Raw genomic sequence first — 14,827 nt, 5'->3', positions numbered from 1 at the left:
GTCGTGGATTTAGAGGATTTGGATGCAAAAAACGAAAATTAATGTAATGTAAACAAACAAGTCATGTTGGGAGTCATAAAATTACAATTCCTATTTAAGAACTTTACTTTTGCAGCCTGTATTTTTGTGATACACAGCACAATTAATAAAAGATTACATAACACAGCTGCATTTGTCCTTGTAAATGTGTGGACACAATGGAGAGGGTGTCCTTTTTGAGTAGGAAATGACCTTGAAGTGCACCAACCTTTCAGCAGATCATGGTATAACCCAATTAGAGAGGCGCAGAAGTCTAATACAGCTGCCTGAACAAGTGCACAGTGGGGAGCGGGATAATCCTTTTAAGAAGGCTCCAGGGCACCTGTTTGTGTGTGTGTACAGTCCGACAACTGTCTGCAACTGGGCCATGAGAGACTTCTTTAATTCAAGGTGGCATTCAAGAGATGGCTGGCTGCCTGCTATCTCACTGCGATGTGTGATCATCCAGTTGTGATTTTGCTCCAAATATGTCACTTAATGCTAATGGTGATGATAACGACGTGATAATTCATGCGCGTGTTAGCAGGCTTCTTCACACAGGCCTGCGAGCCTGTTTGTTACTTTGGAAACCTGAGCATCAAAAACACCTTGATGTGCTTCTGGGACAGCGTTCTGAACACAGTGCTGTTTATTATCTGTGTTCTGTTGCAATTAGCTATGGAGTGTTTGCATATTGATCATTGACAGAGCTGGTTAGCTGCTCCTCAGGGCTATAATGCCACGCTGATTTTCTGAGCGACGAGTGCACAGAATTAAGATGTTGAAATATAGAACTGCTGTTCTAAATGGAAATTATCTTGCTTTTGATAACCGATGTCTTCAAACACATATGATATAATGTTTATATTTAATTTGCATTTAATTTGAATATATTTCCCTCCGTTTGCAACATTTATTAGAACATTTTTAAAAAATCTTAATCTTACATAAGACTGTATATGTTCTGTATATGCAGCATTGCCCCTTATTTGGTTTTTATTTTATTTTTAAAAAAAGCAGTAGGCAGGCAGCGTGAGTCATAAATGGAACGTCTTTAATGCACAATTTAACATGCTGAAATTCAAAGAAATACTTAGAGGGAAGGCACCACACGACTCAAGTGTGTCACGTTATAGGCCACGATTCATCCAGTGCTACAGATATGCGTTAGTTATTTCTCCGCAGTCTGGCTGCCTCATCAGTAAAATTTGCATTCTTTACACAAGTCTCATCCATATGGTAATGATAAAACTCGCAATATACATATATTCGAAGTCAAGGTTTGGTTTCTGAACTAAAATAACAATCGAAAAAACATTAATACAGGTTACAGGTTCTTTCTGTCGGGTTCATTAGCACACCATACTTCTCTCTAACTTCAATAAATGATTCAGTAAATTCACTGAACATTAACATCAGCTCATTTTGAGAAACAATGATAAAAAAAGAAAGATTTTCATACGTCGTGGCATCTGTTATGTTTGCAGTGACATGCAGACTCGACAACGGCTGAGGATGCTCTGCAGTGATGGTTCTTTTACTGTCTGAGGAATAGGTTTCCTAAAGGCGCGACACACACACACACACACACACACACACACACACACACACACAGAGTTGTACTTTAGAGAGGATTTTTAAGTTTCTGCTGATTTCATGATAGCAAGCATCCATAATAGGGAGAGGAAAGTTTACCCAAACATATTTTTGGGGTCCAAGGAGGCCATCCAGAAGCTGTAGGAGTCAGGGTAGTAGTTACATGTTCCCCTGCCGTGGCACTCGATAAAGGGAACCTTATGAAAGGTCTCTAAACAAGATCCAGGGGAAATGAGGGGCTGAGAGGAGCCATCTGCACCAATACCAGTTTGCTATAGATGGATGGAAAGAGAGGGAAAAAAGTTATGAGAACCCCATTAAAGACCCATGTCTTTAATGTGGCCATGGTAGCTTCTTTTTACATTACCATGACAAATGAGTAACCGCTCCACAATGACACCCAGTCTTGAGGACAGTCAGGTATTTGGGTTGTCTGGCTGTGGACAGCTATCACGTTGGATGTAGTTTCACACACGGCACACCTAAACAAGTTTGGCTCCAACAGTCAAGAAAACATTTTTGTTAACTTTTTGATGATAAAGCGTTAACTCCAGCCACCTGCTGATGTAAGACGCCAGCATGTCCCCGGTAATGGAAACCATGTTTTCAGGCAGTGCCTTGCCAGTGGACAACCAGTAAGAGTAGTCGTTGCGAGAAGCATAACGGCAGTTGCTCTCTGTGTCACAGACCAGGAAGGGCATGGTGGAGAAATGGGGGAGGCAGCTCCCTGGGGTTCCTGAGAGACCATTTTACAGTGTTAGAATGCTGTAATAATGCATTTGTATTTGTGAAACATCTGTTTATAAAGGTTTCTCGGATCTTACCAAGATCTTGACCGTGAACTCTGTCATTTGCGTGCATGAAGAGGAAGGAGTAGCCAGAGAAGAGGAGGCTAGTGCCGCAAGGACAGACAGGTATATGGATACTCTGACTGTGCCTGGCAATCATAAAAATATCAGCGACAGGCGGGCCATATTTGCCCGGCAAACCAGGAAGACCTTTTAGGCCTGGATCTCCAGGTCTCCCTTCAAAGCCTGATGAAACCCATGATTAATGAAGAATTTGGATAACTTTTTATCTACAAACATGGACAAACCTGGCAGTCCTTCTCTCCCTTTCTGTCCTTTCTGTCCTATAACTCCTGGCAAGCCTATTGGACTTGGACCATATTCCCCTTTAACACCTCGCTGGCCTGCAATGTACACCCAATAGGCAAAACAGATTGGTGGAATAAAATATGCAACAAGTGTCCAGATAAACATCTGATGAAAAATAAATACAGTGAGTACTCGTATGTGTTAGTAGCAAGGTCTGAACTGACCACATTTAATGCAGCATCCTTTGTTTTGAAGAGCATTGGTCCTCATATTGCAGAGCTCCAAACTATTTACCTGAAGGACCTGGCAGTCCTGATGGGCCAATGCTCCCTGGAGCTCCTTGACTTCCTTTAGGACCACGTAAGCCAGGAGGTCCTGGTTCATATAAAACTGGGTTCATTCCTGGTTCACCTTTGCAACCTGTAGGGATGGAGAGGGTGAACTGAAAGCCAATGTCTTGTTTATAAGGTAATGAGGATAAAGCTTGCATTTCAGAAAGTGATTCTAAGTGATGCGTGTGGTATCCTCAGCTACAAGGCTCAGTATTGCTCCATGTCACAAGGTTGTGACCTTTCAGAGTTTTATCGCACCAGATTTTCCAGGGAAACCTTTCAACCCTGGCAGGCCAGGTGGTCCAGGAATATTTCCAGGGTCTCCTTTTTCACCTAGAGCACACATGTACAATAGGAATACACATTTGTCAGAAAGATAGGGTGAGATGATTGGGTGTTAAAATTTATAGAATTTATAGATTCACATGTATACCATATTACCCAAAGGTCCTTGGATTCCAGGAAGGCCATCATCACCTCTTGTACCTGGGCCTCCAGATCTGCCTCCTACACCCTAGAAGGGCATAAGAAACTCTGATATTGTCAGATTGTCTTAAGTAATCTTTTTAATGTATTCAGCCAAAAATCAGCCACAGGTGTGCCTCACATGTGGTCCTGGAATGCCTGGATCACCAGGGGGTCCACTCTGGCCTGGATTTCCTGTAGGCCCAGGGTCTCCAATCTCCCCTTTTAACCCTTGCCCTGGAGAACCAGGAGGTCCAGGTAAACCAGGAAGGCCTAGGTGTAAAAATTGAATAGAGCACAAGCAATAAGCTCATTTAAATCCCTTTTTATTGAAGTTATGAGTGTTGTTTGCAAAATGAGCTATGGTCCTATGAGCTTTGGGATTATGTTGATGTACAACAGTACAACTTTTAAAATTATGTCACCTTGAAAACCAGGACTTCCAGGATGTCCACGGTCTCCTTTCAGTCCAGGAATACAGTGTCCCTCACTTCCTAGCTGTCCCGCTGGACCAGAAATGCCAGAAAGACCTGAAGGCCCCCTGTCTCCAATAGGACCATGGCTTCCTCTCATAGGCAAACCAGGCGCTCCTCTATCTCCAGGAGGACCTATAATGTATACAGGAAAAATATTTTGTGTGGACTTGTCAAATCATCTTATTAATTTGCTTATTCACCTAATAATAAACAAATCTCTGTGAGATTTGTGTTTTTGTCCTATGCAGCTCATGTAAAAACATATTTACTTCAATTTTAATCACTACTGGAAATAGAAGTAACATTTTATAATATTATATTATATTTTTCTACATATTGTCTTTAAATGTTGCTCAAATAAAATGAAAACAAATGACCTCAAACTCACCAGGCTGACCTGTGTGACCAGGCCTACCAGCTGTCCCTATGGCTGCAGAGGAAAGTAACAACAGTTACAGTTGAGATACAGCCTTGATTTTGAGGGTACCGTCTGTCTGTCCGTCCGTCCGTCCGTCCGTCTAGAAAACAACTACAGAAGTGTTCTCTGGATCACATAGAAATTTTCTTGGGAAAATTCTCTTACCTGTGTCCCCATTTTGCCCTGGTGGTCCAGGTATCCCATCCCGGCCTTGGTTCCCCTTAGGTCCTGGACAACCACCAACACCTGGGTGACCAATGTTACCTAAGGAAAAGAGGTATTGTTAAAAAAAAAACATTAAAATAAAAGCATCGTACTCCTGCGTAACTTTTATATATAAGATGTCTACCTGGCAACCCCTTCGGTCCTATGTGGCCTTTGATTCCTGGAGGTCCAGGTGACCCTTTGGGCCCCTGGCTCCCAGGAAAACCTAAAATAGAAGTGTAAAGAGTAAACAACAAAACAGTGAGCAACACAGACTAAACAACCAACCATAAATGTCCTTATTATTATCTGCAGTGGTAGTGACCATGTTGTCCAACTGGTCCAGAGTTTCCTTGGGCTCCTTGTTTTCCTGGTGGACCTACAGGTCCAGAAATGCCAGGTTCACCTTTTTGACCTTTCATCACATCAGTGCTCCTATATCCAGGTTCACCCTTAAGGGGAAAACAGAAACAATTGCTTTTTCTAATTGCATATAACCAAAATTTGATGATTTCTTTTTACCTTTTGTCCTACTGGTCCTGGAACACCATATCCATTGTAGCTTGGCTCTCCATTATCCCCTTTGTAACCATTTGGACCTGGAGTACCAGGTGGACCTCTGACTCCAATACTTCCTTGAACACCTTTGAATCCCTTTGGCCCTGGCAGAATTTCATTAGATAAATTATCAAGACTGAACAATCATATTTACTCCTTATATATGACACATGATGTCCAGTCTTTATATAATTCACAGATTTCCCCTGATTAAGCTTTATCATTAATCATTGAATCATCATCATTGGATTTTCATTGAGAATCTGTCAAGAGGTACTATACCAGGAATAACTCAGATTTAGGATTTTTAGGTCAAGGGGCATCATTATTGCATTTACCTGAAGGTCCTTTGAATCCTGTTTCTCCTGGAGCTCCTTGATGTCCTTTGACGACTCCCGGTCCTTCAAAACCTGGATCTCCTTTCTCACCTGTGTACTCATAAAAGACATAACTGTGTTCCTCATCTGGTACACAAATTTAACCCAACAGTTACAACCAGCACCATTATACACACAAGGGTGTGTGTGTTGATATTGATGCTCGTGTAAGACAGCTTATCAAGATGGTCTATATGTCACTACCAATTATATGATATTGGTGATTTGAAAGCCAAAAACATTATTATTATATAACACATATCACACCTTTTTGTCCAGGGTTTCCTGGAGCTCCTATCACCCCTCTTCTCCCTTTTGGTCCAATACTTCCATTATCTCCATATGATCCAGGTAGACCGGGGTGTCCTAAAATACAAGTCAAAGTATCACAATTCAAACTAACAGCTTGTTACACCATTAAATAAAACTTTATAAAAATCTAAACTAGGGGGCAGGTATGGTGAGGGCTACCTGGGTCACCAGGATTCCCTGGAGGACCACTGGCACATATTTCTTGTGGTGCTGGTAGGCCCGGAGGACCTCTGGGTCCTTGGTCTCCATTCATGCCTGGGGCTCCCTGTGAACCTCTGGCTCCCTCTGGGCCAGGGTCTCCTGCACATAATGATTTGGCAACTCAAATATTGATGAAAATCACAACACACTGACTACAGTAAACTAGCCTACGATGCAATGTGTGTTACCTATTTGGCCCGGTGGTCCTCTGATTCCAGGTAATCCTTCTGGTCCATTTCCTGAAGCCCCGTCCGGGCCAGGGTCGCCTCTTAGTCCTACAAATGTAGAAGATAAATGCTCAAAATCATTTTTAAAATTATTTTGAGCGTTTCTCTTAAGTGAGATCATACAAGTGCATACCAGGTTGTCCAGGCAAACCACTTTGTCCCTTGATTCCTTTTTGTCCAGGAAACCCTGGAGGACCTAGTACTGATGACCCAATTAAACCAGGTTCCCCAGGAGGACCAGGAAGACCAAACCCAGGCAATCCTACATTTCCCTTCTGACCAGGTAAACCCGGAATCCCTTGAAGAGACAGAACAAAGTATTGAAAAGATTGTCTTCAATTTTTGATAAATTTGACAGAAAATGCTAAAATATTGGATAAATGCAAATGCAAATTAAAAGTAATCCATTATCTGATCATTTTATGTGCTCAGACCTGGGTGTCCTGCAGCACCATCTTGACCTTTTGGTCCAGGTAGTTTTTCACATGGCTTATCATCACCAGGTGGTCCTGGTGGTCCTATAACACCTTTACTTCCTGTTTGAATGAGAGTAAAACTGGTAGTTTATAACAACAACCATTATTATTATTATTATTATTATTATTATTACGAATAATGCTAATAACAACAACAACAATAATAATAATAATAATAATAATAATAATAATAGGGTTAGGGTTAGTAATAATAATAAAATAATTCTGAGTTTTATAATTTGTTGTGGTTTAATAAGTCATATCCAGAGGAGTCCTGGTTAACGGAGCAAGTTAAAGAGGTAAGCGATGCACTGGAAAAAAGCAACAAAAGAGGATTTTACCTTTTTCTCCTGGAAGACCGGGATTCCCATTGAATCCTGGTTTTCCAGGTAGGCCTGGGATTCCATGATCTCCTACAGGTCCCTGATCTCCATTTCTACCTGGACTTCCTGCAGGCCCTGGAGGGCCTGGGTGTCCTGGGCCAGCATCACCCTGAAAATCACAAACATATTACACACTACAGCCTTTTATTGACCTTCATAAATCTGATATTGTGGTATTACCCTATGTGTACTACATTTTTCATTTCAAGACATAACACATAAGACATTTGATGTCATTGTACTGTTGCCAGATCTATTATTAGATAATAGAGCTACACCCACTTTCAAGTATCAACCAAAAGTAAAAATAAGTTTGTGCCATTGAAACATTGAAAATCATGCAAAAGAATCCTTGATATTGTTTTAATTAGGACAATGAATTGCTCTTTCAACAGCTCTTAGCATTCTATATTTGCACAAATTCATGGCTTAATGAATGCTGCTCTTAAAAATGACTTTATTTTTTTGGTTTTGGAGCATCGTATTTACAGCATTTATGCTTCAAGAGACAGATAAAGACATATTGTTTAAAAGCATAGAAATAAGCAAGTTCCTCATCTTCATCAATGATATTAGGAGTAAATTCCAATATATAGGATAAATAATTTACAATTTACAAAATAACAATTATTTCTGTCCTAACATCTATATTGTTTTGCATTTTAGTTTGGATCTTTGTATATTATTCTGTTTTCCTGATTATTCAGTAAAAAAAATTTCTGTGATGTTGTGAATTGTTTGTTTCCATGTGTGCCTTTGTGTTTATGGTGCTTTTTCTTTGTGACCTTCTTCATGTGACCTCATCTCTGACTGTCCCTTGTATATATAAGATTTGCTCTCACTCTAGTCTGTGTCAGATTTGTGTATTTGTGCGTTGTACAATAAGATTAAGTCTTCCCCTTGAGTATGCTTTTGACCTTCTGTCCCAAAGGGCCTGGAGGACCATGTTGCCCAGGCGAACCAGGAAAGCCCATACTTGGATTACCAGGTATACCAGGATATCCTTTGTCACCTGAATGAGACACACCATTAACACACACGTATAAAACTAGATGTTTAGTTACATCTGTTAAATTGAGTGTAACTGACTACCTTTTGGTCCAGGGTCTCCAAGTCTTCCAAGAAATGACACACTTCCTTTCTCACCTTTCTCTCCTGGTAAACCTGGTGCTCCTGGGGCACCTGGTGCTCCAGGATAACCTGATGTTTGATTATTATGACACATTATCCATCATATCTAAGATTATCCACTATTACACATAATAACACATAAAGTCAAACTATTAAAAACAATGAATGAATGAACTATTAAACTCCATGAATAAACATTCATTCTACAGCTTTCGTTCCAGAAAAAATAAATAATGTACACATAAATACTCACACATAAAATCAAATTTATTGACTTTTTTCCATGACATATACTTGATATACTAGATGAATATAATGTCGTATTTGATCCTTGTATATCAATGAATCATCCTGTCAACCGTGCAGCCTTGCTTACCTGATCTGCCCAGTGCACCAGGTACACCTTTGAATCCAGGTGGACCAGGAAGTCCTATGGTGTGGATGTGGCTTGGTTCCCCTTTTGGGCCTAATCATTTTAATTGGATACAGAAGATTTTATATCATTCAGAGTTTCATTTGTCATTTTATGCTTTGGCATATGGTATACACATTATTCTGTTTACCACTTTACCTGGAATTCCAGGACTTCCTGGAAGTCCAGGAACACCATCTTCTCCCTGACTTCCAGGCAGTCCAATAGGCCCATATCCTGCTTGTCCAGGATAGCCAACTGGCCCTGGGGTCCCTATTGGTCCTGGTGGACCTGGGGGACCACGGTCTCCCTCTGCACCAAGGACATGAGACTAGAGGATAAATTTAAAACACAGTTCCTTCAATTATTTATGTTGTATAAAGTCAAACAACATTGAAAGCTAAAGGAGATCAAATGATAACAAGCTCAAGGTTGTCTAGACCTTACCGGATCACCTGGTGGCCCTTGACTGCCTTTGTAACCTGGTCTCCCTGGAGTCCCAGGTACTCCATCTGCACCAGGTCTACCAGTCTTCCCAGGGACGCCTTGCTCCCCCTTTAATCCAGGTAGCTTTTGTGATTCCCTCTTGTCTCCCTTTTGTCCAGGAGGACCTGGGTGTCCTCTTTCACCAACCGGACCCTTGAAAGAAAATCATCACTGCTGGAAGTTGTTTAAATTTTTGTTTTTTTAATACGCAGTAACTTACTTTCATTCCAGGTAAGCCCCTAGGTCCTGGGCAGCTCGGTTCACCTTTATCACCCGGTCCTTCACTGTGCCCTGGCTTATCAAAATAGGAGGTCAGTTCCAGTGTTACATGTTTATTGCTCTGCTTTAACATCTTTCAAATGTTGAAAATGATCATATGAAAGCTTTGATGTACTGAATTACCAGGGACACCGGGGGGACCACGAGGACCTGGTGGTCCCGGAAGTCCTTTTCCCATACAGTTGTAACAGAGTTCTCCCTTGTCTCCTGCACAGAGTCGCATTGCCAGAAATATTTTTCAACTTAAAATATTTACAATTTTTAGTGAGTAACAGAATCCAACCTTTCAATCCAGGCTGTCCCTGATGTCCACTAGGTCCAAGTACACCTTTCATTCCCTTCACCCCTCTTGGTCCCATGAAAATCCTGTCATCTACGAGAAATACCAATACTGCAAACCTCATCGTATGATTTCTTTTCATGACCACAAACAAAATAAACAAATTCACACACTGACATACGTAGACCAATATGATCAATACGTGATGGCTGACCAATAACATACATACAGTATATCCATTTGCATCAGTGTGCTGAGTCAATGTAAAGAGATGCATTTGTTTTATATATATATATATATATATATATATATACACACACACACACACACACACACACACACATATATATATATGTATATATACACATACACATGTACCTCTGTTATTAGGAAATCCCGGTGGACCTGGATCCCCAGGAAGCCCGGGATCACCCACATCCCCATCGGGACCTGGGGGTCCATGATAAATACCTCCCTGTTCCCCAGGATCCCCTTTAGGACCAGGAAAGCCGGGTGGACCACTTGGGCTTTGTATATAAAATTCATCTGCCTGCCCTGCATAATTTAAAGCCAGAGAGAGCAAGTCATATATCTGGTGCAAGACATAGCTCTTAATGAAGGTACATTTTGAATGTGATATAATTTTTAAAAAGAAATTGGCTGATAAAGTAATTAAAAGAGAGGATAAATCACAGCTTCCTTGCTCTGTACCTGGAAGTCCATCAGGTCCAGGAAACCCCACAATACCTGAGTCAAGAATAGTTTATGTTTATATTTATTTATCCAATTGAGATGGAATTTATCAATTACAAACAAAACAGACAACAAATGCACCTGGTTTCCCTGGAAGCCCAGGTTGGCCCTGTAGACCAGGGTCTCCTCGGTAGCCTTTCAGTGGTTCCGTCACTCCTCCAATTATCTGTTAAGAAACCACATAGACACCGTGATGGGATGGGTGGAGATAACTGAGGATCTCTGCTTCGAGCTCTCTGGTAACTCACATCTCCCGGTGGACCATGGGGACCCCTATTTCCTTTCTCACCCTAAAGATTTGCATTTAAAACGATGATGTTTGAAAAGGCACACCAAAAAAGTTGTCTATTGTTTTGACCACTGACAATCAACTGACCGGCCTTCCTGGTAAGCCTGGATATCCTGGATCACCTGTGCGCCCAATTGGTCCCTAAAGAAAACAGCAAATTTATGTGCTGCACAGCTAATATTCCAACTAACGACGCACAGCAGAGCACATTAATCATACCATAATTCCAGGCCCTCCAGGGTCACCATTTTCCCCTTGTCTTCCCTGCAGGAAAAAAAAAGTATATACGTTTTCATGACTGAGGAAGACCCCATCTCCCACCCATTCCTAAAAAAATAAGAAAAAGAACAATCATTTTTGGGAATTATAAGACTGTTAGTTTAATCAAAGACTGGAAGACCGCAGTATTAAGGGCGTCCTTGTTTCCTTAATTATTTCCTTTTGAGCAGACTTTAATGCCTCATTGCTGCCCTCTAAAGGTCAGACTATGTATGAGCTATGAAACTAAAACATTGAGAAGATCAACGTTGGCACTACGTCAAGGTGGATATTTCTGATATGCATCATCGGAGAGAGAATTTTGACAAATGTGACACAGTAACTTACTTCAGGACCTTCGTGCCCTTTGTCTCCTTTGGCACCTTTAGAATAAGAGCCATAACCAGGGTCACCCTGAAAATGCAGTGGAGATGAATAAAATACCTGACAACATTATTAATAGCTGACATCAGAAGGTAAAGTAAAATCTCACTGGTGTTCCCTTGCAGCCTTTCTCTCCCACATCCCCTTTTATACCCTGAATTGGGAAAAAAAGTGTCTTTATTTGGATTCTGTCACATTATCATAAATGGAAATTCTAAACATGAAACATTTACCCCTTTCATATGGGAGTAATCACTATAGTTATGTGTTGGTACCTTTAATATGGAAATCCCAGTGAGAAACTCTTTGATTTGACCTGATGGGCCTGGTGGGCCCACTGGACCCTGCTTTCCCTACGAAAAACACAGTTTCTGATGATATATTTTGTAATTAAATGCTAAATGTGTTTAAAACTACCTTTGGCCCACGAGGTCCTGTGGTGCCACTGACGCCTTCCTGACCCTGCCGAATATAAAACATGTGTCTTGTTTACAAAGTGTTGCAGTGTTTCTCACACTCCTCTTTATTCTACTTCTCCATGCTGGTGTTCACACTCCCACTCTTGTGTGCCAAGCCCCTTTTAGAAAACACTGTCTTATCAATGATGGGAAAGGGTGTTGCACATGTCCACAACATGCCCCGAGATAACAAAAACGACTGCAAATTTTACCATAAATGAAACAAGGGTGGAGAGATCACCAGCATTACCTTTGCTCCTGGAAGACCCGCATGCCCGGGATTTCCCTGTTCATAGAAAATGTATAAAAACAATGGTGGGACCAATGTGAAACTGCTGTGCGACAACTTAAAAACGTTGCTCACAGGTGAGCCCCGCGGACCAGGATCTCCGAGGGGGCCTTGGTCTCCGGGTAAACCTGGTCGTCCCTTAAAAATTAAGGAAGGTTCCTCAATACAAACACAAGGGACAAACAAACAAGATTCACAGGAACTGGACGATGTTATTGTAAATGCAACAAGAATAGTTACTGGCTCTCCTCTATTCCCCTGCGGTCCAATGCCTCCTGGTTCAGCCGTTAGTGGTACCTGAGATTCTCCCTGTGAAACATAAAATATCCTTATAGATTTCTGTTTTCATGCAATCACAACTATGTTTGATTGATGTCGATTTAAGTGCCCTCTAGCTGTAAACCACACAATTTAGGCTAAACATTACTAGACACTTGAGTTTGGCCGATACGTCTCCCTTGTTTTGAATTATACTAAAGGACTTTGCAGCATATTCATATTTACCTCCGGCCCAGGAGAACCAGGTGGACCCTGAAAAGTAAAACGAATGTTGACCACAAATGGAAAGTAGGCTACAGTTTGTATGAAGTGTAACAAGGAAACCGTTTATTGTTTGCGTCATACTGGATTCCCCTGTGGGCCTAAGGACCCTGGGCTCCCAGGATGTCCTTCTTCTCCCTAAAATGTATACAGTGTCTTGAAATTTTGTAGTAATCAGGTGCAGGTCTTTGTGTGGCAATAATGGAGGCAAAAATTACAATTAACTACAATGATATTTTCTTACATCTGTCCCATTGCACCCTGGGGTTCCTGGTGGTCCCGGGGGTCCTTGTATACCTGGGAATCCCTGTGACAAATAACAGCAAAAGATAATAAAGACAGATAAGGGTGGTCTTATTGCCATGCATATGTTTTTTCATATAAGCCTTGAACTATTTCTTGTAATTGATGTTTCATGTTAATTTTACATTTTGGTGCAATTTCATTAATATCACAGTGTTGTCGTTTTTCCTGACATGCTTTTTTGTCCAACACTGACTGTTTTCGCCTCTTTAGCCAAATGTGAACAAAGAGGACACTGCCAAAATCATATTCTCAGATTAGAATTCAAGGTTCATGTGTTTGGATATCAGCTTCCTTTGTTTTTTTAAAACAAGATAAAAGAAGCCTCACCGGTAAACCGTGAGACCCAGCAAATCCTTGTTTGCCCTCCTGTCCCTATAACAAAAGAAATCTTTTAAATGACTCACTGGAAAGGAAAATGGGTCAACAACAATGTGTTGGATGTCAGAAAATCCATTTTCACACACTAAGTCATTAATCATATATAGCACAGGCGAGTTACCGGGTCGCCTTTTGGGCCCATGGGTCCACTGGGGCCAGTGTTGCCCTGTCAAATACAGAAATCCACAATGAATTCAACTAAATGTGTTGAGTTACTGTCTGTCTGCTCTTTCTATAGCAGTTTGTGGATGTCCAGGCCTCACCTTTGGCCCCATAGGCCCAGCATTACCAATGGGTCCTGGATGGCCCTTTGGTCCTGGTGGACCTGAAGACCCTGCAGGTCCTTTGTCCCCCTGTTTAAATAAAATAGACAGGGACATCAGATAAATCACTATGTAGATCAAATATATAGATATTAATTGTTGGATTCTATTTATCATCTGTGATGGCAAAGACAGATGCTGATAAAATGATGGCAGGTAAACAACCGCCAGGAGTTTTTTTATGGTAGTGGTTTAAAGTGTAACTGCTGAGGGTGGACGGGTCCAGTCCCAGTGTGTTGCTGCAGCAGCTGCATGTGGTTCACCCTGACAACAGATGATGCACTCACCCGGTTGCCTTTCACTCCTCCGCAGCGGCACCTTGATTTTCCACTGCAAACACACTAAAAATACATGTGAACACAACCCCAGCGTTTTGCTCTGACACGGCGTACACAACAGCAGTGCTCCTCATCATATGATCCAGGTTTTAATCCCTGCATTCCGGGAAGTGTCGCCTAAAAATGATTGGAGCTGCATGAGCATCTGGATCCAAAATTCATATCAATAAATTGCTTTGCTTGATCAACATCATTGCATCATCACCATGAAGAGATGGACTGTAAGATGTTTAATCTGATGTCTCGGATAGTCAGCAGTCACATGACATAAATATCTGCACACCTGCACCTTGTCATCATCATGGAACGTTATTATCTCTGTCTCAACATTAATACCTTACAATTAATACATGTATGCATGACTTAATTGCACATTAAGAAGAATTATGACAAGTAGCTGTACATTCAAGTAGATTCACAGAAGCTGTTAAAGATTCACTTTCAACGCTAACAGTAAAATAACAAGCAATGTTCTCGCCAGTGAACCTTGTATGCAATCTCCTCATGTCAAGAAGGAAAAAAGACTACCTTTTCGGCACCAATGCTCATCAGCATCACAGCAAACAACATCAGAGGAGCTGCAAACAGTGGCCTTCCCATAGCTGTGCTTGCTGTTAGAATTGCTCAACAGCGTATGCTCCGTTGGGCATCCTTGTTTGGAGGGAACTTTCACCGATCCACTGCTCAGAGATGGAAGTCGATGCAGAAATAAAAGCCCTCACACTCTCTCTTACAGCTCCGTGAGAGACGAGACAGCCTTGAGAAGTTGTTTAACTTGACCCT

At 41.3% G+C, this 14,827-nt stretch overlaps 1 protein-coding gene across 3 annotated transcripts; it reads right to left on the bottom strand.

The window, feature by feature from the left end:
* Positions 1 to 1,055: 1,055 nt before the first annotated feature.
* LOC130538426 (collagen alpha-5(IV) chain-like) lies at positions 1,056 to 14,734 on the bottom strand. 3 transcript variants are annotated; one of them, XM_057055987.1, is made up of 52 exons: positions 14,573 to 14,734; positions 13,994 to 14,047; positions 13,647 to 13,736; positions 13,505 to 13,549; positions 13,333 to 13,377; positions 12,944 to 13,006; positions 12,784 to 12,837; positions 12,664 to 12,690; positions 12,400 to 12,468; positions 12,235 to 12,297; positions 12,121 to 12,156; positions 11,830 to 11,874; positions 11,688 to 11,765; positions 11,522 to 11,566; positions 11,377 to 11,442; positions 10,990 to 11,034; positions 10,858 to 10,911; positions 10,730 to 10,771; positions 10,563 to 10,647; positions 10,440 to 10,475; positions 10,107 to 10,283; positions 9,732 to 9,821; positions 9,572 to 9,655; positions 9,390 to 9,460; positions 9,131 to 9,322; positions 8,843 to 9,014; positions 8,648 to 8,737; positions 8,233 to 8,340; positions 8,058 to 8,152; positions 7,099 to 7,249; positions 6,716 to 6,817; positions 6,415 to 6,579; positions 6,243 to 6,329; positions 6,013 to 6,153; positions 5,809 to 5,907; positions 5,503 to 5,592; positions 5,129 to 5,268; positions 4,932 to 5,058; positions 4,752 to 4,832; positions 4,568 to 4,666; positions 4,373 to 4,414; positions 3,934 to 4,116; positions 3,651 to 3,781; positions 3,485 to 3,557; positions 3,302 to 3,376; positions 3,006 to 3,131; positions 2,711 to 2,806; positions 2,439 to 2,648; positions 2,173 to 2,350; positions 1,982 to 2,096; positions 1,714 to 1,886; positions 1,056 to 1,578 (listed from the first exon to the last, which is right to left on the bottom strand). In XM_057055987.1, exons 1-52 carry the CDS (start codon positions 14,642 to 14,644, stop codon positions 1,494 to 1,496), a joined length of 4,962 nt encoding a protein of 1,653 aa, XP_056911967.1. In that variant the 5' UTR covers positions 14,645 to 14,734; the 3' UTR covers positions 1,056 to 1,493. The 3 variants fall into 3 exon arrangements, 2 of the variants coding, with proteins under 2 accessions (XP_056911967.1, XP_056911968.1); XR_008953860.1 differs by lacking the exon at positions 1,056 to 1,578 and having other exon boundaries at positions 1,747 to 1,886; positions 2,439 to 2,506; XM_057055988.1 differs by lacking the exons at positions 1,056 to 1,578; positions 1,714 to 1,886; positions 1,982 to 2,096; ... (1 more) ...; positions 2,439 to 2,648; positions 2,711 to 2,806 and having other exon boundaries at positions 3,477 to 3,557.
* Positions 14,735 to 14,827: the final 93 nt, after the last annotated feature.

The sequence above is a fragment of the Takifugu flavidus genome, chromosome 15, assembly GCF_003711565.1.
Source record: "Takifugu flavidus isolate HTHZ2018 chromosome 15, ASM371156v2, whole genome shotgun sequence".
Classification (NCBI taxonomy): Eukaryota; Metazoa; Chordata; class Actinopteri; order Tetraodontiformes; family Tetraodontidae; genus Takifugu; species Takifugu flavidus.
The sequence above is the reverse complement of the archived record's forward strand: the minus strand, read 5'-3'. Positions and strand labels throughout refer to the sequence as shown.